General features: G+C 37.0%; 1 protein-coding gene and 1 long non-coding RNA gene across 2 annotated transcripts in view; one reads left to right on the plus strand and one right to left on the minus strand.

Annotated features, from left to right (window-relative positions):
* The window catches only part of slc43a1a (solute carrier family 43 member 1a), a 100371-nt gene that overhangs the window by 46077 nt on the left and 30278 nt on the right, over positions 1-24016 (minus strand). The window contains exons 4-5 of the mRNA XM_061930077.2: positions 22299-22354; positions 15887-15963 (exon numbers count right to left, since the gene is read on the minus strand). Coding sequence (XP_061786061.2) covers positions 15887-15963; positions 22299-22354 — 133 coding nt within the window. The remainder of the gene's footprint in view (positions 1-15886; positions 15964-22298; positions 22355-24016) is intronic.
* LOC133576743 (uncharacterized) overlaps positions 789-24016 on the plus strand; it is a 39256-nt gene continuing 16028 nt past the window's right edge. Inside the window, exons 1-2 of the long non-coding RNA XR_009811674.2 lie at positions 789-1290; positions 6091-6300. This is a non-coding gene — a long non-coding RNA (uncharacterized lncRNA). The remainder of the gene's footprint in view (positions 1291-6090; positions 6301-24016) is intronic.

Below are 24016 nucleotides of genomic sequence, written 5' to 3' on the forward strand. Positions count from 1 at the left end.
CTGAATCAATTACTATTTTTTATTTAAAATAGATTTAAAACCAAAAATAAATGTCTTTTTTTTTAAGAATGTTTTTTTTAACAAGCGTATTTTAGACCTTGTGCTTACTAACTGCGTGTATACTAGGGGTTTCAAAAAAATAAAATACGAATGAATCGCGATTCTTATTAATTCCGATTCTGAATCAATTTTTTTTTTTTTTAAATCGATTTTAAACAAAAAATAAAATGTTTTTTTTTAAAGAATACATTTTTTAACAAGCGTATTTCAGACCTTCTTGCATTACTAGCTGCGTGTATACCAGGGGTGTCAAAAAATGTATTATTTCTTATTAATTCTGATTCTGAATCAATTAGCTAACGCTAGCCGCTAACGCTAGCCGCTAACGCTAGCCGCTAACGCTAGCCGCTAACGCTAGCCGCTAACGCTAGCCGCTAACGCTAGCCGCTAACGCTAGCCGCTAACGCTAGCCGCTAACGCTAGCCGCTAACGCTAGCCGCTAACGCTAGCCGCTAACGCTAGCCGCTAACGCTAGCCGCTAACGCTAGCCGCTAACGCTAGCCGCTAACGCTAGCCGCTAACGCTAGCCGCTAACGCTAGCCGCTAACGCTAGCCGCTAACGCTAGCCGCTAACGCTAGCCGCTAACGCTAGCCGCTAACGCTAGCCGCTAACGCTAGCCGCTAACGCTAGCCGCTAACGCTAGCCGCTAACGCTAGCCGCTAACGCTAGCCGCTAACGCTAGCCGCAGGTTGAGCGGATAGCGCGTCAGTAGCTTTGAGACGTTTTGGTTTAGCAGCTAGCCACCACCAAACTAGCAAGCAACTGACTTTTTCTACAGTTTTTGTGTATATTTTTGTTGTTGTTGTTGAACAGACAATATGGAAGAGTCTAATTCCCTTGTAAGTACACAAAACTGTGGACAGCCATTTGTGAGCAGTTGAGCATAATAATGTAATAATGGTTGAAAGGGTTATTGCATTAGGGAGGAATGTGCCTCCTCAAGGGAACTGGAAGGTCTTGTTTGGGGAAACATGAGTTGCTATTTAAGCGGGATGTCTCCAATCAGGATGTGACGTGGAGCTCCAACAACAACAACAACAACAACAACAACACAAGAAAGGTCACGCTGTACACGCTGAGTAGAACAGTCACTTATAGTGTTCATCCATGGGAGATTTAAATGTTTTACTAAAGTATGTTTGTGTGTTATTAGCTCACACTGAACAGGCGACGTAGTCGTGCATCTTGAACTTGGAACTGAACTGAAGAAGTGATGCGTTCATGTACAGGTACGGATTTGAAAAATGTATAAAAATGTCTAATATACCAAACCCAAAAGCAGTGAAGTTGTCACGTTGTGTAAATGGTAAATAAAAAGAGAAAACAATGATTTGCAAATCCTTTTCAACTTATATTCAATTGAATAGACTGCAAAGACAAGATATTTAACATTCAAACTGGAAAACTTTGTTATTTTGCAAATATTAGCTCATTTGGATTTTGATGCCTGCAACATGTTTCAAAAAAGCTGGCACAAGTGGCAAAAAAGAGTGAGAAAGTTGAGGAATGCCCATCCAAACACTTATTTGGAACATCCCACAGGTGAACAGGCTAATTGGGAACAGGTGGGTGCCATGATTGGGTATAAAAATAAATTCCATGAAATGCTCAGTCATTCACAAACAAGGACGGGGCGAGGGTCACCACTTTGTCAACAAATGCCTGAGCAAATTGTTTAAGAACAACATTTCTTAAGCAGCTATTGCAAGGAATTTAGGGATTTCACCATCTACGCTCCGTAATATCATCAAAAGGTTCAGAGAATGTGGAGAAATCACTGCACGTAAGCCATGATATTACGGACCTTGGATCCCTCAGGCGGTACTGCATCAAAAAGCGACATCAGTGTGTAAAGGATATCACCACATGGGCTCAGGAACAGAGAAAGAAAGAAAGAAGTTTCTCAGTGTGAACATGAAATATCTTGTCTTTGCAGTCTATTCAATTGAATATAAGTTGAAAAGGATTTGTTGTATTCTCTTTTTATTTACCATTTACACAACGTGACAACTTCACTGCTTTTGGCTTTTGTAAATCAGACCTATCTAATCTCTCGTCATTTACACACACACACACACACACACACACACACACACACACACACACACACACACGCACACGCACACACAAAGTATTCAGAAATGTACTAATGGTGAGAATTATGACTGTGTTAAACAACTTTTTGACTGTACTTAAATGTATAATAGACTGTATTTATATAATTCACATGTGAATAATGCTGTATAATACTGTATTTATATAATTCACATGTGAGTAATGCTGTATAATAGACTGTATTTATGTTACTCACATGTAAATAATGCTGTATAATAGACTGTATTTATATTATTCACATGTGAATAATGCTGTATAATAGACTGTATTTATATTACTCACATGTGAATAATGCTGTATAATAAATAGACTGTATTTATATTATTCACATGTGCATAATGCTGTATAATAGACTGTATTTATATTACTCACATGTGAATAATGCTGTATAATAGATTGTATTTATATTCACATGTGAATAATGCAGTATAGTAGACTGTATTTATATTATTCACATGTGAATAATGTTCTATAATAGACTGTATTTATATTACTCATATGTGAATAATGCTGTATAATAGACTGTATTTATACTATTCACATGTGAATAATGCTGTATAATAGACTGTATTTATGTTATTCACATGTGAATAATGATGTATAATAGACTGTATTTATATTGTTCACATGTGAATAATGCTGTATAATAGACTGTATTTATGTTTTTCACATGTGAATAATGCTGTATAATGGACTGTATTTATATTACTCACATGTGAATAATGCTGTATAATAGACTATTTATATTGTTTACATGTGAACAATGCTGTATAATAGACTGTATTTATATTATTCACATGTGAATAATGCTGTATAATAGACTGTATTTATATTATTCACATGTGAATAATGCTGTATAATAGACTGTATTTATGTTATTCACATGTGAATAATGCTGTATAACAGACTGTATTTATGTTATTCACATGTGAATAATGCTGTATAATAGACTGTATTTATATTATTCACATGTAAAAAATACCCAAGTGTTTATTGTTTATTGTGAGCGAACTGTGGTGCTGAATTTCCCCCAGGGATCAATAAAGTACTTTCTATTCTATTCTATTAAACTGCATATTAATAAGTATTCATGTCGGAAATATGCTTCAGAAGTTATGATTTAAGTAATTAGTAATGGCTTTGTAGTGCGTTCTTATTATAAACTGTTAGCGCGGGGCGGTATAGCTCGGTTTGTAGAGTGGCCGTGCCAGCAACTTGAGGGTTCCAGGTTCGATCCCCGCTTCCGCCATCCTAGTTACTGCCGTCGTGTCCTTGGGCAAGACACTTTACCCACCTGCTCCCAGTGCCACCCACACTGCTTTAAATGTAACTTAGATATTGTCTTTCACTATGTAAAAGCGCTTTGAGTCACTAGAGAAAAGCGCTATATAAATATAAAGAAGGTTAGCAAAATGACCCCAAATGATGGAACTTACAGCTCCGCCTGTCATTTCCAAGCTCCAGTTACTATTTTAAGATACGGAGCCTATTCCGTGAAGTGGCGTGCAAATTGCCTACGGGGAAGAATGTTTTTCTCCTCATGACGTCATGAAAAACCAGAACTAAGAAAGCAACCATTGTGGTACAAGACAATAGAGAAGAAGATGGACGTTTCTCATGTTTTTAGACCAGTGTTTTTCAACCTTTTTTGAGCCAAGGTATATTTTTTCCCGTTGAAAAAATGCGGAGGCACACCACCAGCAGAAATCATTAAAAACGAAACTCAGTTGACAGTAAAAAGTTGTCGCAATTGTTGCATATGACTTTAAAGCATAACCAAGCATGCATCAATATAGCTCTTGTCTCAAAGTAGGTGTACTGTCACCACCTGTCACATCACACCCTGACTTATTTGGACTTTTTTGCTGTTTTCCTGTGTAGTGTTTTATTTCTTGTCTTGCGCTCCTATTTTGGTGGCTTTTTTTCTCTTTTTTTGGTATTTTCCTGTAGCAGTTTCATGTCTTCCTTTGAGCGATATTTCCCGCATCTACTTTGTTTTAGCAATCAAGAATATTTCAGTTGTTTTTAATCCTTCTTTGTGGGGACATTGTTGATTGTCATGTCATGTTCTGATGTACTTTGTGGACGCCGTCTTTGCTCCACAGTAAGTCTTTGCTGTCGTCCAGCATTCTGTTTTTGTTTACTTTACAGCCAGTTCAGTTTTAGTTTCGTTCCGCATAGCCATCCCTAAACTTCCATGCCTTTTCTTAGGGCACTCACCTTTTGTTTATTTTTGGTTTAAGCATTAGATACCTTTTTTACCTGCACGCTGCCTCCCCCTGTTTCCGACATCTACAAAGCAATTAGCTACCTGCTGCCACCTACTGATAAGCAAGAGTATTACACGGTAACTCTGCCGAGCTCCAGACAGCACCGACACTCAACAACAACACATCATTTGTAGACTATAATTACTGGTTTGCAAAAAATATTTTTGTTACAATAATTGTTTCTAAATGATCACAAAAGCTTTGTATTACATTGAGTTCCTGGCAGGGGGACGGGAGCTGTCTTTGGGGCCTACCAGGAGGAAGGCTCGTAAAACTCCACTGTGACTTCAAAGCGGACAGATGGCAGAATCTGCCCAATTTCCAGACGAACTCTTTTCGAATTATTTTACGAACCCTTTTTGAACAATTTTATGGAACTCTTTTTGAACTATTTTACGACCTCTTCTTTTGAACTGTTCGGTAACCGAAGGCAACGCTGTTTACGACCCACTTCCCTCTAGAAGCAGCTGTGGGCAGGTGGTGGGAGAAAGTCAAATAAAGAAGGAGTGCAATCTTTTGGCAGAGCGTGGGTGACACTGTAAGAGGTTACAGGTCGACACGTTTTCTCCTCCATATTGAGTCTAAATTCCTGTAGCAGTTTCATGTCTTGCATCTACTTTGTTTTAGCAATCAAGAATATTTCAGTTGTTTTTAATCCTTCTTTGTGGGGACATTGTTGATTGTCATGTCATGTTCTGATGTACTTTGTGGATGCCGTCTTTGCTCCACAGTAAGTCTTTGCTGTCGTCCAGCATTCTGTTTTTGTTTATTTTACAGCCAGTTCAGTTTTAGTTTCGTTCCGCATAGCCATCCCTAAACTTCCATGCCTTTTCTTAGGGCACTCACCTTTTGTTTATTTTTGGTTTAAGCATTAGATACCTTTTTACCTGCACGCTGCCTCCCGCTGTTTGCGACATCTACAAAGCAATTAGCTACCGGTTGCCACCTACTGATATGCAAGGGTATTACACGGTAACTCTGCCGAGCTCTAGACAGCACCGACACTCAACAACAACACATCATTTGTAGACTATAATTACTGGTTTGCAAAAAATATTTTTGTTACAATAATTGTTTCTAGATGATCACAAAAGCTTTGTATTACATTGAGTTCCTGGCAGGGGGACGGGAGCTGTCTTTGGGGCCTACCAGGAGGAAGGCTCGTAAAACTCCACTGTGACTTCAAAGCGGACGGATGGCAGAATCTGCCCAATTTCCAGACGAACTCTTTTTGAAGTATATTATGAACCCTTTTTGAACTATTTTATGGAACTCTTTTTGAACTATTTTACGACCTCTTCTTTTGAACTGTTCGGTAACCGAAGGCAACGCTGTTTACGACCCACTTCCCTCTGGAAGCAGCTGTGGGCAGGTGGTGGGAGAAAGTCAAATAAAGAAGGAGGAGTGCAATCTTTTGGCAGAGCGTGGGTGACACTGTAAGAGGTTACAGGTCGACACGTTTTCTCCTCAATATTGAGTCTAAATTGAATTCTGCCTGTTTGATTGTTTGCCTCTTGTCTTGTTTAATAAATGTCATCAGTGTTTGAACCTGACAATTTTTAACCCAAATAGGATAGCATTCAAAAGTCAATGTAGTTCAAGTTGAGTTAGGTTTCTTCATGCCTTGTTTGTTTGTCTTGCTAGTGACATCTGACGTGAAAGTGGGCCAACGTCCGCCCCGCTGCAAATGTCATCAGCCCCGAAATTCCCGCTTTGACATTTTTTATCTCGCCGTCTGTCTGGCATTCATCTCCACACGCCGAGCACAAACACGTGCAAAGGACGAGGCAAGAAGGGAAGCAGTCGAGGGGGCAACAGAGGAGAAAGTGCGGCCTTGACTGTTTGGAAATAGAGGTGAGTGGGCCGAGCCCAGGGAGGGAAGGAGGGAGGGGGGTGTGTGGCCCAGCCGGGGCCCTCATTGGTGGAGAGGACCTGATGGAAACACGTGCGCCTTGCTGTTGTGAGAACAGTGCAGGGGCCAAATACCTGCCAGGACACCAGTGACACGGCGACAATAAAGCCCGCTCGATAAAATGTCCTCAGCAGCTGACACATCACACGCAAAAACACATGTCTGCTGTCAATGTCAACACGAGCGGCTCCCAGGCACGCCACGCGCTGTTGCCTCAGCTGAGGCAAATACAGGCTGCCGCCACGCTGACACCTCTCCGCTACCAAAACCCATACCTGCCAACTACTCCGGTTTTCCCGTAATTCGTACGGTTTTCATCAACCTATTCCGGGTTACGGTTGCAGTGATAAAAAATACGTTTTTTCATTAATTAAAAAAAAAAAAAGGGTGAAAACTACGTGAATTGCACCTTGTGCAGACAAGATTTTTCGATCGGACACGGAGGAATTAGCGATGTAAAAGACCACGTTGGGACAAAAAAACACAAGTCTAATGCCGTTGCTAGCGATACAAGTGGAAAACTTTCAACGTTTTTCGTCGCCCAAACAGGTTCTTTGGATGTGATAAATGCCGAAGTTTTATTTACGGAGGCAATAATTGAGCATGGATTTCCAATCGCACTGGCTGATCACATGGGACAGTTAAATGTTTGTAATGCAACCTTTAAAAATCATTACGCGGTGATCGCGGTCCCAAAAATAAACTTTTCTTGCATGATAATGTCCAGAAAAATTTGCTTTATATTACTATAGAGTCCTTTTAACGAATGAGTTTGATGGTTTATCACAAACCTTAAATGAAAGAAGTCCTTTGTTCTCCTGCACCATGCATGCGCTTTGGCCTTGCTTCGTGTTTGGTGCGCAATCCTGTCGGCTGTATTTCACAGCACGACATACTGTTAAAAGTGTTTATACTATTTATGCTTTCAAGTCCAAGTTGAAGAAATCTTGTTAAATGTTGACAGCATAACTACCAAAATACAGAAGTATGTCCTTAATATTTTTGCAGTGCTATTTCTGTTGAAAAGTTCAAATGATTACATTAGAGATGTGATGTGCCACTTTTCAAGTGTCTGATGGCTTAAATTAATTTTCATTAATTTTTCATATTTTGAATTCTTTTGAAAGGCTTACAAAAAAACTACATTTGAATTGTAATTCCATGCTATTGACAGGACTATTAATTTTAATGAAGTTAGCTTACCATGTTTACAGTATGATAATTGTGATAGAAATGTGAATTTTAGGCACAGAATATTTTTTACAATTGAACAAGGCAGTAGATTATACAAGCTTGGACAAAAAGTTAATAATGACACCAATTTTTTTTTTTATGGAATTGTTTAGTACTGTTTTACCATTTGTTTACTGTAAAAAGTGTTTATACTGTTTATACTTTCAATTAACAAATTGAAGTCTTGTGAAAGGTTGACAGGATAACTGGCATTAACTGTCAAAATAATTTCAAACTATTGAAGTTAGCTTACAGAATAAACATGTCAATCAACCCATATGATTTTTGCTGTAATATTTTTGTTTTGAAAAGTCACTGTGACTGATAGAAAAGTGATGGTTTTAGCAACATTTTAACCTGTCTGAATGCTAATAATCATTTTGCGTCGGGGGGCGAAGCCCTGAACCCTCCACCAGGACTTTGTCCTGGACCTACTGGGGCCTGCGGCCCTTGGACCCTGGCTACTAGGTTTTTCTGATTTCAAAAGTTGGCAGGTATGAAAACCGTAAAAAAACAAAAAAACAAAAAAAAAAACACCACTTTTCTCAGAACACGTCGTATGTAAGGCGGGACGCTTTCGGCTAAAGAGGCGCCCGCCTGAACAGAATCAGCTGTGGGGAAAGTACACTGCAAAAAGTCCGTGTTCAAAAACAAGGAAAAAAATTACAAAAATTAGGGGTATTTTATGGAGCCCCTAAAGCAGGTGTCGGCAACCCGCGGCCCTAGAGCCGCATGCGGCTCTTTAGCGCCGCCCTAGTGGCTCTCTGGAGCTTTTTCAAAAATGTATGAAAAATGGAAAAAGATGAGGGGAAAAAAATATATATATATTTTTGTTTTAATATGGTTTCTGTAGGAGGACAAACATGACACAAACCTCCCTAATTGTTATAAAGCACACTGTTTATATTAAACATGCTTCACTGATTCGAGTATTTGACGAGCACCGTTTTGTCCTACTAATTTTGGCGGTCCTTGAACTCACCGTAGTTTGTTTACATTTCTCCGACTTTCTAGGACGTGTTTTATGCCACTTCTTTTTCTGTCTCATTTTGTCCACCAGACTTTTAACGTTGTGCATGAATGTCGATGTTATTGACTTGTGTGGAGTGCTAATCAGACATATTTGGTCACTGCATGACTGCAAGCTAATCGATGCTAACATGCTATTTAGGCTAGGTATATGTACATATTGCATCATTATGCCTCATTTGTAGCTATATTTGAGCTCATTTAGTTTCCTTTAAGTCATCTTAATTCAATTTATATCTCATGACACACTATCTGTATGTAATATGGCTTTTAATTTTTTGCGGCTCCAGACAGATTTGTGTTTGTATTTTTGGTCCAATATGGCTCTTTCAACATTTTGGGTTGCCGACCCCTGCCCTACAGGGACATGTGGGAATTTTTTTTTTATAGTTTTTTATTTTATTTTTTAGACTAAAAAAAGTCTAAAAAAATTAAAATAAAATAAAATTGTAAAAAAAAATTTTTTTTTTATAACTTTATAAAAAGTATCTTGTGCGCACGAGATACATGTCTAAAAAAAATAAAAAATAAAAATAAAATAAAAAAAATAAAAAAATTCCCCCATGTCCCTTTAGGGGCTCCGTAGTATTTTACTTGAACTAAGAAAAATGATCTGCCAATAGAACAAGAAAATTCGGCATGTCGAGACTTTCCAAAACAAGTAAAATTAGCTAACCTCAATGATTTTTTTGATTTGATTTTTATTAACAACCCACTCGTCTTCCTGGGGTCCACAACTCAATACAATTACAAGTAAAAGCATAAAAGTTAAAGTTAAAGTACCAATGATAGCCACACTCACACTAGGTGTGGTGAAATTTGTCCTCTGCATTTGACCCATCCCCTTGTTCACCCCCTGGGAGGTGAAGGGAGCAGTGAGCAGCAGCGGTGGCCGCGCCCTGGAATCATTTTTGGTGATTTAATACCCAATTCCAACCCTTGATACTGAGTGCCAAGCAGGGAGGTAATGGCTCCCATTTTTATAGTCTTTGGTATGACTCGATATATATATAATTATAACTACACAATACAGAAAAAAATAAAAGCATCAATAAGAAAACAAGCAAACAAATTACAGTCACAGAATAATAATTACCATATAAATATAACTACACAATATAAAACCAAACAAAATCATCAACAAGCTAACTAATTTAAAGACTCAGATAAAATATGACTTTCTTATTAAAAACATGTTTACTTTCAATGCCGGTGAGAATTTGAGGCAGGTTATTCCAGAGCGATACAGATCTATAAAGCATTCTTCCTGGGACGAGGGAGTACAAAACTGAATGAACCCAAAATGGCTTAAAATAAGTATATTCTCACTAAGAACAAGTGCACTTTTCTTGGTAGGAAAAAAGAGACCTTTTTGCTCAATATGTTGAAAAATGAAGTAAATGCTAGTGCCATTATCTTGACATAATGATATGACATCATGATTTTTTTTTTCATGCTTGAAATAAGAAATGATTACTTTAAAAAAGTAGTTTTATACTTGTGAGTGTTGATGACACAGCTTTGCAACACTTGATATTCTAGTTTCAAGCATGTTTTACTCAATATAGGTCATCAAATCTCAGCAACAAGCTGTAATATCTTACTGAGATCATTTAGGACCAAAACACTTAAAACAAGTAAAACACTCTAACATAAAATCTGCTTAGTGAGAAGAATTATCTCATCAGACAGAAAATAAGCAAATATCACCCTTATTTGAGGTATTTAATCTTTCTTACATTGCCGTTTTTGCGGTGTACACACTGCAAAAAGTCAGTGTTCAAAAACAAGAAAAAAAAATACAAAAATGAGGGGTATTTTACTTAAACTAAGCAAAATTATCTGTCAATAGAACAAGAAAATTTGGCTTGTCAAGACTTTCCAAAACAAGTCAAATGAGCTAACCTCAATGAACCCCAAAATACCTTAAAATAAGTATGTTCTCACTAATAACAAGTGCACTTTTCTTGGTAGAAAAAAAAGACCTTTTTGCTCAATATGTTGAAAAATATTCTTAAATGAAGTAAATGCTAGTGCCATTATCTTGACATAATGATATGCGCTCATTATTTATTTTTTTCAGGCTTGAAATAAAAAATTATTACTTTAAAAAAAGGAGTTTTATACTTGTGAGTAGAGATGTCCGATAATATCGGCCGATAAATGCTTTAAAATGTAATATCGGAAATTATCGGTATCGGTTTCAAAAAGTAAAATGTATGACTTTTTTTAAAACGCCGCTGTAGGGAGTAGGGAGAAGTACAGAGCGCCAATAAACCTTTGTGTGCCGGCCCAGTCACATAATATCTACGGCTTTTCACACACACAAGTGAATGCCATGCATACTTGGTCAACAGCCATACGGGTCACACTGAGGGTGGCCGTATAAACAAGTTTAACACCGTTACATATATGCGCCACACTGTGAACCCACACCAAACAAGAATGACAAACACATTTCGGGAGAACATCCGCACCGTAACACAACAGAACAAATACCCAGAACCCCTTGCAGCACTAACTCTTCCGGGACGCTACAATATAAACCCTTTGCTACCACCTATCCATTCCCCACCCCACCTTTATAGAATGGCCTTCCCAAAGTCCTGACTTAAACGTGTGGACAATGCTGAAGAAACAAGTCCATGTCAGAAAAGCAACACATTTAGCTGAACTGCAGCAATTTAGTGGTCAAGTGGTCAAACAGAAGCTTGTGGATGGCTACCAAAAGCGCCTTATTGCAGGTAAACTTGCCAAGGGACATGTAAGCAAATATTAACATTGCTGTATGTATACTTTTGACCCTCACATTTTCAGTAGACCCATAATCAATTCATAAAAGAAGCAAACTTCATGAATGTTTTTTTGTGAGCAACAAGTATGTGCTCCAATCACTCTATCACAAAAAAATAAGAGTTGTAGAAATGATTGTAAAGTCAAGACAGCCATGACATGATGTTCTTTACAAGTGTATGTACCTTGTGATGTTGTACACAAAACTATTGGTGATGTGACACTTGTGTTGACAGCTCAGAGTTTACTGAACTTGTCACTCAACAACGTGTCCTCACACCTCAGAGAGTGATATTCCATTTGCAGCACCAGGACAGCAAAAATAGAAGAGATACAATTCTTTATTACTCACAATTACAATTGAATAAAAAAATTGCAGTTTGATCCATATCTTAGCCGTCATAATGAGTTAACCACTATATACAGTACAGGCCAAAAGTTAGGACACACCTTCTTCTCATTCAATGTGTGTTCTTTATTTTCATGACTATTTACATTGTAGATTGTCACATCAAAACTATGAATGAACACATGTGGAGTTATGTACTTCACAAAAAAAAGGTGAAATAACTGAAAACATGTTTTATTTTCTTCAAAATAGCCACCCTTCGCTCCGATTACTGCTTTGCTCACTCTTGGCATTCTCTCGTTTACTAGACAACTTGTCTTTTAGTAGTAAGTAAACAAACAAAGACTCCTAATTAGTCTGCTGACGTATGCAGTAACATATTGTGTCATCTATTTGTCAAAATTATGAGGGACAAGCTGTAAAAATTGACTATTAATCTACTTGTTCATTTACTGTTAATATCTGCTTATTTTCTGTTTTAACATGTTCTATCTACACTTCTGTTAAAATGTAATAATCACTTATTCTTCTCTTCTTTCATACTTTACATTAGTTTTGGATAGAGATGTCCGATAATAGCTTTTTTTGCCGATATCCGATATTGTCCAACTCTTAATTACCGATTCTGATATCAAGCGATACCGATATATACAGTCATGGAATGAACACATTATTATGCCTAATTTTGTTGTGATGCCCCGCTGGATGCATTAAACCAGTGGTTCTCAAATGGGGGTACGCGTACCCCCAGGGGTACGCGTACCCCCCTGGGGGTACTTGAAGGTATGCCAAGGGGTACGTGAGATTTTTTTTTAATATTCTAAAAATAGCAACAATTCAAAAATCCTTTATAAAAATATAAATAAAAACCTATCTTTTTTTCTAAATAGTTCAAGAAAGACCACTACAAATGAGCAATATTTAGGGCCCGCATGGCCCATTGCATAAGGACTCCCACAGGGAGTCCTTATGCAATGGGACATAAGGACCTATTGAATTTGTAAGGTTTTATTCTTTCTTTATTATTATTCTTCCGCCGCCTCTTTGAGCACTAATTTGACCCACTTAACATGCTTCAAAACTCACCATATTTTACCCACCCATCAGGACCTGCGAAAATTCTCTTTTAATAAAAAAACCGAACCCCAAAACTCAAAATTGCGCTCTAGCGCCCCCCTAGGAAAAAAAAAACTAGACTGCCTATATCTCCCACTAGGAATATCGGAGAAACATGAAACAAAAACCTCTATGTAGGTCTGACTTAGACCTAGTTTTCATAATTGTATATCATCGGGCAGAAATCAACAGGAAGTTGGCAATTACCCCTTCAAGACAAAAAAGTACTAAAAACAGTCACTTTTGCCTCTTTGAGCTGTAATTTGACCCCCTTAACACGCTTCAAAACTCACCAAACTGAACGCAAAAGGACTGGCAAAAATTGTGATCTAATAAAAAAACCTAACCCCAAATTTAAAAATTGCGCTCTAGAGCAATTTTTGAATAAAACGGAGAAAAAACTGCTCCTCGGGAGAAAAAAAAAATGACAAAACTGCCTGTAACTCCCACTGGGAAGGTCGGAGAGACATGAAACAAAATCCTCTCCGTAGGTCTCACTTAGACCTACATTTCATAAATTGACAACCCTCAGCAAAAATCTACAAGAAGCTTGCTATTCCCCCTTCAACACAACATTTTTGTTAAAACCGGTCACCTTTCTTCAAACATTATCTCCTCTGAGCGTGTTTGTTGTTTCGGCTTCAAACTAACACAGGAGAGAGATTGAACCCTTTTGATTAAAAGTTATCGTAATAGTTTTAATACCGGCTCCGGTTTTGATTTTATGACCCTTCAAAGAGCTGCTGCGCTGATGCTGCTGTTTTTTCAAGAAGGCTGCTTAAAAGCAGGAAGCATCAGCGTGCCCACACAATGCAGACAAGGTAGGTACACTAAACAAAAGTATTGGGAGAATTCGGACTAAAAGTAGACAAAAGTATTGGGACACTTATGACGAAAACTGAACAAAAGTATTGGGACACTTAGGACTAGCACCTGCCAAATATGCGGGCCCGACCAATGCTGCTTGCAGCTTTAATTTGCACTGTTATACAATTTAATAAATCAGAAACTGATGACATAGTGCTGTATTTTACTTCTTTATCTCTTTTTTTCAACCAAAAATGCTTTGCTCTGATTAGGGGGTACTTGAATTAAAAACATTTTCACAGGGGGTACATTCCTGAAAAAAGGTTGAGAACCACTGCATTAAACAATGTAACTTTACCATGAATTGATTAACGTGGACCCCCGACTTAAACAAGTGTAAAAACTTATTGGGGTGTTACCATTTAGTGGTCAATTGTACGGAATATGTACTGTACTGTGCAAACTACTAATAAAAGTTTCAATCAATCAATCAAAAACAAGGTTTTCCAAAATAAATCAACTCCAGTTATGGAAAAAAATGCCAACATGGCACTGCCATATTTATTATTGAAGTCACAAAGTGCATTATTTTTTTAAACATGCCTCAAAACAGCAGCTTGGAATTTGCTCTCCCTGAGATAATCCTGATACCCACTACAACTATGGGAAATACTATACTTTGACTTTCACAAACTGCATTATTAAAAAAAAAAAATTAAACATGCCTCAAAACAACAGCTACAAAAACAATGAAGGCACACAGCTTCAGTCCAGAGTATACTACAGCATACTTGCCAACCTTGACACCTCCGAATTCGGAGATGGGGGCGGGGGTGTATATTGTAGCGTCCCGGAAGAGTTAGTCCTGCAAGGGGTTCTGGGTATTTGTTCTGTTGTGTTTATGTTGTGTTACGGTGTGGATGTTCTCCCGAAATGTGTTTGTCATTCTTGTTTGGTGTGGGTTCACAGTGTGGCGCATATTTGTAACAGTGTTAAACTTGTTTATACGGCCACCCTCAGTGTGACCTGTATGTTTGTTGACCAAGTATGAATTGCATTCACTTGTGTGTGTGTAAAAGCCATAGATCTTATGTGACTGGGCCGGCACGCTGTCTGTATGGAGGAAAAGCGGACGTGACGACAGGTTGTAGAGGACGCTAAAGGCACGCCCCCAATAATGTTGTCCGGGTGGAAATTCGGGAGAATGGTTGCCCCGGGAGATTTTCGGGAGGGGCACTGAAATTCGGGAGTCTCCCGGGAAAATCGGGAGGTTGACACCAATACCGATAATTTCCGATATTACATTTTAAAGCATTGATCGGCCGATATTATCGGACATCTCTAGTTTTGGATGATACCACATATTTAGGTACCAATCTGATACCAAGTAGTTACAGGATCATACATTGGTCATATTCAAAGTCCTCATGTGTCCAGGGACGTATTTACTGAGTTTATAAACATATTATACATTTTTAAAAAAGGAAAAAATATTTTGTGACGATAAAAAACATCGATGTAATTATAGTAGTATCGACTAGATACGCTCCTGTACTTGGTATCATTACAGTGGATGTCAGGTGTAGATCCACCCATGGCGTTTGTTTACGTTGTGACGCCGGTGAGCTATTGTATCCTCCTACGGTGTGTAGTGAAGCATGTTTAGCTATTCCTCCTCCTCCAGTGATAATGGTACTTGTAAGAAATGTACTTAGCATGTTAAGGTCAGGATTAGAGATTTAGAAGTAGCTAAAACACAGCCGACGGTGGATGGATGTGAGTCATGTCTTAAAGCACCTCTTCCTGGGGGTGTTTCAGTGTTATAACTTCACCTTTATCTTTACTTTTTAAGCCAAAATGCGTCCGTTCTCCCTTTTCTGTGTCTGCTTGTAAGTACTCTGTGTGTGTGCTCTGCCGAACATGCTCCTCTGCTCGTAAAACCAGCAATGTCACCACGTCCTTGTTAAAAAAAGAAATATGGGGACTGGTACTTTTCAAACGGAGTATAGTACCGTTTTTTATTCCTTAGTACCACGATACTATACTAGTACCGGTATACCGTACAATTGAAGTGGGCCTCGGGGCCTCTCTGTCATAGAAAAGTTGGGCCCCGAGGTCAAAGATGTTGGTAACCTTTTGCTCTAGTGCATGTACACAGGAATAATTATCATGAAGGTGTATTATTTTATTTTGCGTCTCACCGTCAGCGATGTGAAGGTCAGGCAGATGCCCCCGAAGCCGTTGAGAGACAGAGCCAGGAAGATGAGGGCCGAGAGCGCTGCGGGAGAAAGAGTTACAGCTGTGAGATAATCATGGAGTGTCCGGCTGACGTGGTCACGGGTGTTTCATTTCAGGGTGCGACTCCCGTGGAGCGTTACCAAGCCCAACACAGGTGGACACAGCATTAGGTACACCTCCATTGTTTCATGAGGTCTACACAGCAGAATATTATAGTGATGGTAGTTGGCGGTGTGCTTGGTAGTGATTATATTACAAATATTATAGTGATGGTAGTTGGCGGTGTGCTTGGTAGTGATTATGTTACAAATATTATAGTGATGGTAGTTGGTAGTGATTATGTTACAAATATTATAGTGATGGTAGTTGGCGGTGTGCTTGGTAGTGATTATGTTACAAATATTATTGATTTAGATTTATTGGTCCCCTTGGGGAAATTCATTGTCACTGCCGTACATTTAAACAATAGACATTACACATCACAAAAAAAATAACAAAAAGACATCATACATGACCAACACACATTTATATTGTAGTGTTGGTAGTTGGCGGTGTGCTTGGTAGTGATTATGTTACAAATATTATAGTGATGGTAGTTGGCGGTGTGCTTGGTAGTGATTATGTCAAATATTATAGTGATGGTAGTTGGCGGTGTGCTTGGTAGTGATTATGTTACAAATATTGTAGTGATGGTAGTTGGCGGTGTGCTTGGTAGTGATTATGTTACAAATATTGTAGTGATGGTAGTTGGCGGTGTGCTTGGTAGTGATTATGTTACAAATATTATAGTGATGGTAGTTGGTAGTGATTATGTTACAAATATTATAGTGATGGTAGTTGGCGGTGTGCTTGGTAGTGATTATGTTACAAATATTAAAGTGATGGTAGTTGGCGGTGTGCTTGGTAGTGATTATGTTACAAATATTGTAGTGATGGTAGTTGGCGGTCTGCTTGGTAGTGATTATGTTACAAATATTATAGTGATGGTAGATGGCGGTGTGCTTGGTAGTGATTATGTTACAAATATTATTGATTTAGATTTATTGGTCCCCTTGGGGAAATTCATTGTCACTGCCGTACATTTAAACAATAGACATTACACATCACAAAAAAAATAACAAAAAGACATCATACATGACCAACACACATTTATATTGTAGTGATGGTAGTTGGCGGTGTGCTTAATAGTGATTATGTTACAGCGCCACCTCAACTTAAGAGTAGAGATGTCCAATAATGGCTTTTTTGCCGATATTGTCCAACTCTTAATTACCGATTCCGATATCAACCGATACCGATATATACAGTGGTGGAATTAGCACATTATTATGCCTAATTGTGTTGTGATGCATTAAACCAGGGGTCCCCAACCTTTTTTTGCACCACGGACCGGTTTAATGTTGGCATTATTTTCAGGGACCGGCTTTCCACTTGTGCCAAATAAACACAGCAAAAATAAGTGCATGAAAAATGCAAGTCACTATAACGCTGAATTAGTGGGAGCTTGTTTCTTTGCAATGAGATCCCCAGCAGGTTACCATCAACCTGCAGATGGAAATCAGCCTTTGGCACATTTATATTGCATATGTTCATTAATGTGCGTTGTATCATGTCAAATAAAACAAATGGCAACTTCCTATGAGGAGTTATATTGTACATTGTGGAGGGGGGCGTGGTCTGCGGGCCTGCCGCGGAGCGGGCTGTGGAAGGACCGGCCTCGGAGCACAGCTTGCAGGTGATTGGATTACCCAGCTGGGGCTGATCATCCAATCACCTGCCATGCTTATTAGCAGCAGCCGGGCCGAGACACGAGTGTTGGAGTTGGAGCGAGAGAGAGAGAGACAAGCTGGAGAACAGAGCGAGACACACACTAGGAAAGTTGAGTGCGATTGCTGAGGCGTAGAACTCAATAAAACGTTGTTGAATCCTGAATACCGGTCTCTCGTGCCAGTGTGTGGTGGTCAGGAGAACCCACTAGAGGGCAACTGCTACATACATCTATAAACAGGCTTATGTCGTTTGCAGTTGTTTACAAATTATTTAATGTTTCTCTGCGGCCCGGTAGCAAATGCGTCACGGACCGGTGTATATTATAGCGTCCCGGAAGAGTTAGTTCTGCAAGAGCTTCTGGGTATTTGTTCTGCTGTGTTTATATTGTGTTACGGTGCAGATGTATTGGCTCTCTGTACTTCTCCCTATGTCGTACAGCGGCGTTTTAAAACGTCATCAATTTTACTTTTTGATACCGATAATTTCCGATATCACATTTTAAAGCATTTATCGGCCGATAATATCGGCAGTCTGATATTATCTGTAAGATTCAACCAAACATTTGGCCTCACTCGCTGCGATTAAACCCGCAGAGTCACAGAATGACTGTAATGTAATGCGATCGCTCCGCTAGACACGGACATAACTTTTGTTTTCCAGCCATAAGTGAGTTGAATTAAAAAAAGAAATCATCAAAAACATGATCGAGCGCGTCGCCAACTCGGCGAAGCAGTTCGAGCGTGTCGCCACGCCGAAGCAGAGTTGAGTCGATAACGGCAGCCAACGATGTTAACATCATACCTAAATGGCGGACATTTATCCATGAAAATATGGAGAAGCTGCCGATGGTGTGTTTGATGACCATTGAAGTCCGCTTAATGTAGTCTTAAACATAGATCGGTCAGATATAGTATTAGATTGGTCAGATCTAGTCTTAGACTTAGATCGGTCAGATATAGTATTAGCTTGGTCAGATCTAGTTTTAGACTTAGGTTGGTCAGATCTAGTCTTAGACTTAGATTGGTCAGATCTAGTCTTAGATTAGTCATATCTAGTCTTGGACTTAGATTGGTCAGATAAAGTCTTAGATTGGTCAGATCTAGTCTTGGACTTAGGTTGGTCAGATCTAGTCTTGGACTTAGATCGGTCAGATATAGTATTAGATTGGTCGGATCTAGTCTTAGCCTTAGGTTGGTTAGATCTAGTCTTAGATTTAGATTGGTCAGATCTAGTCGTAAGTAAATGCTCAATAAATCGATTCACATCCAAATGTTTTATTTTTTATTCATTACGATTCTAAATCGATTCATAATTTATAGGAACCGATTAAAAAAACATTAAAAATGTTTTTTAAGAATCAATTTTTGGATTTTAAACATTAAACAACTGTTACTGATATTACTGATGTTAATGATTATTATCATTGATAATGTTAATTTCTTTATACATTTTTGGTTTTCCTTTTTCGAGTATTGTATTGGAAAAAAGTTAAAGGAGTAGTCAAACGGAAAAAAACAGGAATTCCTGGAAATTTGTTGAATGTGGAAAAATGTTTGAATGTCTAGGATGAGTCGAAGGTGGAATGGTTTGAATCAGATGAAAAATGTGGAAGTTGTGGAACTTAAAACATTTTCCCATTGATTTCAATGGGAATTTACAAAGAATTTGGGGAAAAGCGGGAATTTTTCTTGATAATGGTTAAAAAAACAAACTTGAATGAGTTGAAATGGTTGGTGTTGGAATTTTTTCAAATTGGTCGAAAAATGTTGAAGTAGTAACATGTTGAATTCAGGAATGGTATTACGGAATTCCTGGAATTTTGGGAAAACCCAAAATGTTTCTAGTTCAAAAAACAACTTTGTTTTTTGTCCTGATTAAGAGAAATGTTTTGACGGTGGAACGGTTGAAATGCGTTGGAAAATGTGGAAGGAGTCGTCGCCAGATAAAAGGCTGGAAATAGGGCTTTGGAAAACCAAGAATTCTGAAAAATCCTGGAATTTTTTTTGAACTTGGAAAAAAGGTAGTTTGAATTTCCAGGATGGTGGAATGTGTTGAAGGTAAAATGGTATGAATCGGTTGAAAAATATGGAAATGGTGGAAGTTTGAAAAATGGCCAATTCATTTTGAATGGGGAAAAATGTCCCGGAAAACCTGGAATTCTGGGAAATCTGGGAATTTGTCAAGGGAAAGCCCGCAATTCCCGAAGAAGAAGAAGTAATAATAATAATAATAATAATAATAATAATAATAATAATAATAATAATATGTGAATGTTTTGGAACATTCACACAATGAAGCTAGTAAATGGAGGTACTATGTGTTATATATTACATTATTGATCATTAGTATATCTGGTATATATTACATTATTGATCATTAGTATCTGTGGTATATATTACATTATTGATCATTAGTATCTATGGTATATATTACATTATTGATCATTAGTATCTATGGTATATATTACATTATTGATCATTAGTATCTATGGTATATATTACATTATTGATCATTAGTATCTATGGTATATATTACATTATTGATCATTAGTATCTATGGTATATATTACAGTATTGATCATTAGTATCTATGGTATGTATTACATTATTGATCATTAGTATCTATGGTATATATTACATTATTGATCATTAGTATATCTGGTATATATTACATTATTGATCATTAGTATCTATGGTATATATTACAGTATTGATCATTAGTATCTATGGTATATATTACATTATTGATCATTAGTATATCTGGTATATATTACATTATTGATCATTAGTATCTATGTTATATATTATTGATCATTAGTATTTATGGTATATATTACATTATTGATCATTAGTATCTATGTTATATATTATTGATCATTAGTATTTATGGTATATATTACATTATTGATCATTAGTATCTATGTTATATATTATTGATCATTAGTATTTATGGTATATATTACATTATTGATCATTAGTATCTATGTTATATATTATTGATCATTAGTATTTATGGTATATATTACATTATTGATCATTAGTATGGTATATATTACATTATTGATCATTAGTATCTATAGTATATATTACATTATTGATCATTAGTATCTGTGGTATATATTACAGTATTGATCATTAGTATCTGTGGTATATATTACATTATTGATCATTAGTATCTATGGTATATATTACATTATTGATCATTAGTATCTGTGGTATATATTACATTATTGATCATTAGTATCTATGGTATATATTACATTATTGATCATTAGTATCTATGGTATATATTACATTATTGATCATTAGTATCTGTGGTATATATTACATTATTGATCATTAGTATCTATGGTATATATTACATTATTGATCATTAGTATCTATGGTATATATTACATTATTGATCATTAGTATCTATGGTATATATTACATCATTGATCATTAGTATCTATGGTATATATTACATTATTGATCATTAGTATCTATGGTATATATTACATTATTGATCATTAGTATCTATGGTATTTATTACATTATTGATCATTCGTATCTATGGTATATATTACATTATTGATCATTAGTATCTATGGTATATATTACATTATTGATCATTAGTATCTATAGTATATATTACACTATTGATCATTAGTATCTATGGTATATATTACACTATTGATCATTAGTATCTATGGTATATATTACATTATTGATCATTAGTATCTATGGTATATATTACACTATTGATCATTTGTATCTATGGTATATATTACATTATTGATCATTAGTGTCTATGGTATATATTACATTATTGATCATTAGTATCTATGGTATATATTACACTATTGATCATTTGTATCTATGGTATATATTACATTATTGATCATTTGTATCTATGGTATACATTACATTATTGATCATTAGTATCTATGGTATATATTACATTATTGATCATTAGTATCTATGGAATATATTACATTATTGATCATTAGTATCTATGGTATATATTACATTATTGATCATTAGTATCTATGGTATATATTACATTATTGATCATTAGTATCTATGGTAAATATTATTGATCATTAGTATCTATGGTATATATTACATTATTGATCATTAGTATCTATGGTATATATTACAGTATTGATCATTAGTATCTATGGTATATATTACATTATTGATCATTAGTATCTATGGTATATATTACATTATTGATCATTAGTATCTATGGTATTCATTACATGTGCTTGTGTACCTAGTTAAGTGTCAGGTGGGTTTTGTATTTATCCCTGGGCTGCTATTTCTTCAGCTGACTCCACACAAGTCCCAACCGACATTTTAAAATATCCCCGGCTCGCCATGACATCATCGCCATCCATCACACGGGGGCGTCGTTCTTGTTGCCAGGGGACGCATTACTTAGTGACCTGGCCAATGATCACTAACGCCACTTGATGTTCCCGTTTGACACTTCAACACATGTGAGAGCAGCGTGTGACACAGATGAAGGCTATCACAGCTGATGGATTCTGGTGTGTGTGTGTGTGTGTGTGTGTGTGTGTGTGTGTGTGTGTGTGTGTGTGTGTGTGTGTGTGTGTGCACTCACTGGGAGGGTCGTAGGCAGACACAGCCATCAAGATGCAGGAAAAACCAAAACAAGAGCTGTAACCACAGGGAAAGTTTGTTTTATTAAAGCATCCTCTCATAATTATCATCAATGTACAGTACAGGCCAAACATTTAGACACACCTTCTTCTCATTCAATGTGTTTTCTTTATTACTATTTACATTGTAGATTGTCACATCAAAACTATGAATGAACACATGTGGAGTTATGTACTTAACAAAAAAAAAAGGTGAAATAACTGAAAACATGTTTTATATTCCAGTTTCTTCAAAATAGCCACCCTTTGCTCGGATTACTGCTTTGAACACTCTTGGCATTCTCTTGATGAGCTTCAACAGGTAGTCACCTGAAATGGTTTTCCCTTCACAGGTGTCATAGTTTTGATGTGACAATCTACAATGTAAATAGTCATGCAAATAAAGAAAACACATTGAAATGAGAAGGTGTGTCTAAACGTTTGGCCTGTACTGTACATACTGTAAGTATATATGTAATGTAGTAACAGGCACATTCATAAAAAAACATGTCATATTTATGTATTTTGATCATTTTAATAAGCATTTGGCGGCGCATTAATTTCAAAAACACATCACAACGTACGCGTTTTCTTCATAAAAGCCAACAGACATAATAAAACATCACTTGCTGTACAATGTCTGCTGTCATTAGGATGCCGATTGATAGAATGTTGTTGACTCATAGTCCTCGCAAAGTAAAAAGGGGGGTGGGGGGGTGGAATCAAGCGTCTTTTGTTGTCTTTACCGCCATTGCTGGGTCTAAATTGAATGCCAAAGTTGACCAACTTGTCGGACTATGTCTGTTTTGCAGAGAAACCTGCCAAACAGGCTTGTAGGGATGAAATAGCCTCTGTGTTTTTTCTGACCTAACGTGTATGTATATATATATATATATATATATATATATATATATATATATATATATATATATATATATATATATATATATATATATATATACAAACCATGTTTCCTTATGAATTGGGAAATTGTGTTATATGTAAATGTAAACGGAATACAATGATTTGCAAATCATTGTCAAACCATATTCAGTTGAATATGCTACAAAGACAACATATTTGATGTTCAAACTCATAAACATTTTTTTGTGTTCAAATAATCATTAACTTTAGAATTTGATGCCAGCAACACGTGACAAAGAAGTTGGGAAAGGTGGCAATAAATACTGATAAAGTTGAGGGATGCTCATCAAACACTTATTTGGAACATCCCACAGGTGTGCAGGCTAATTGGGAACAGGTGGGTGCCATGATTGGGTATAAAAACAGCTTCCCAAAAAATGCTCAGTCTTTCACAAGAAAGGATGGGGCGAGGTACACCCCTTTGTCCACAACTGCGTGAGAAAATAGTCAAACAGTTTAAGAACAACGTTTCTCAAAGTGCAATTGCAAGAAATTTAGGGATTTCAACATCTACGGTCCATAATATCATCAAAAGGTTCAGAGAATCTGGAGAAATCACTCCACGTAAGCGGCATGGCCGGAAACCAACATTGAATGACCGTGACCTTCCATCCCTCAGACGGCACTGTATCAAAAACCGACATCAATCTCTAAAAGATATCACCACATGGGCTCAGGAACACTTCAGAAAACCACTGTCACTAAATGCAGTTGGTCGCTACATCTGTAAGTGCAAGTTAAAGCTCTACTATGCAAA

Source organism: Nerophis lumbriciformis, linkage group LG36 (assembly GCF_033978685.3).
Source record: "Nerophis lumbriciformis linkage group LG36, RoL_Nlum_v2.1, whole genome shotgun sequence".
In the NCBI taxonomy this organism is placed as follows: Eukaryota; Metazoa; Chordata; class Actinopteri; order Syngnathiformes; family Syngnathidae; genus Nerophis; species Nerophis lumbriciformis.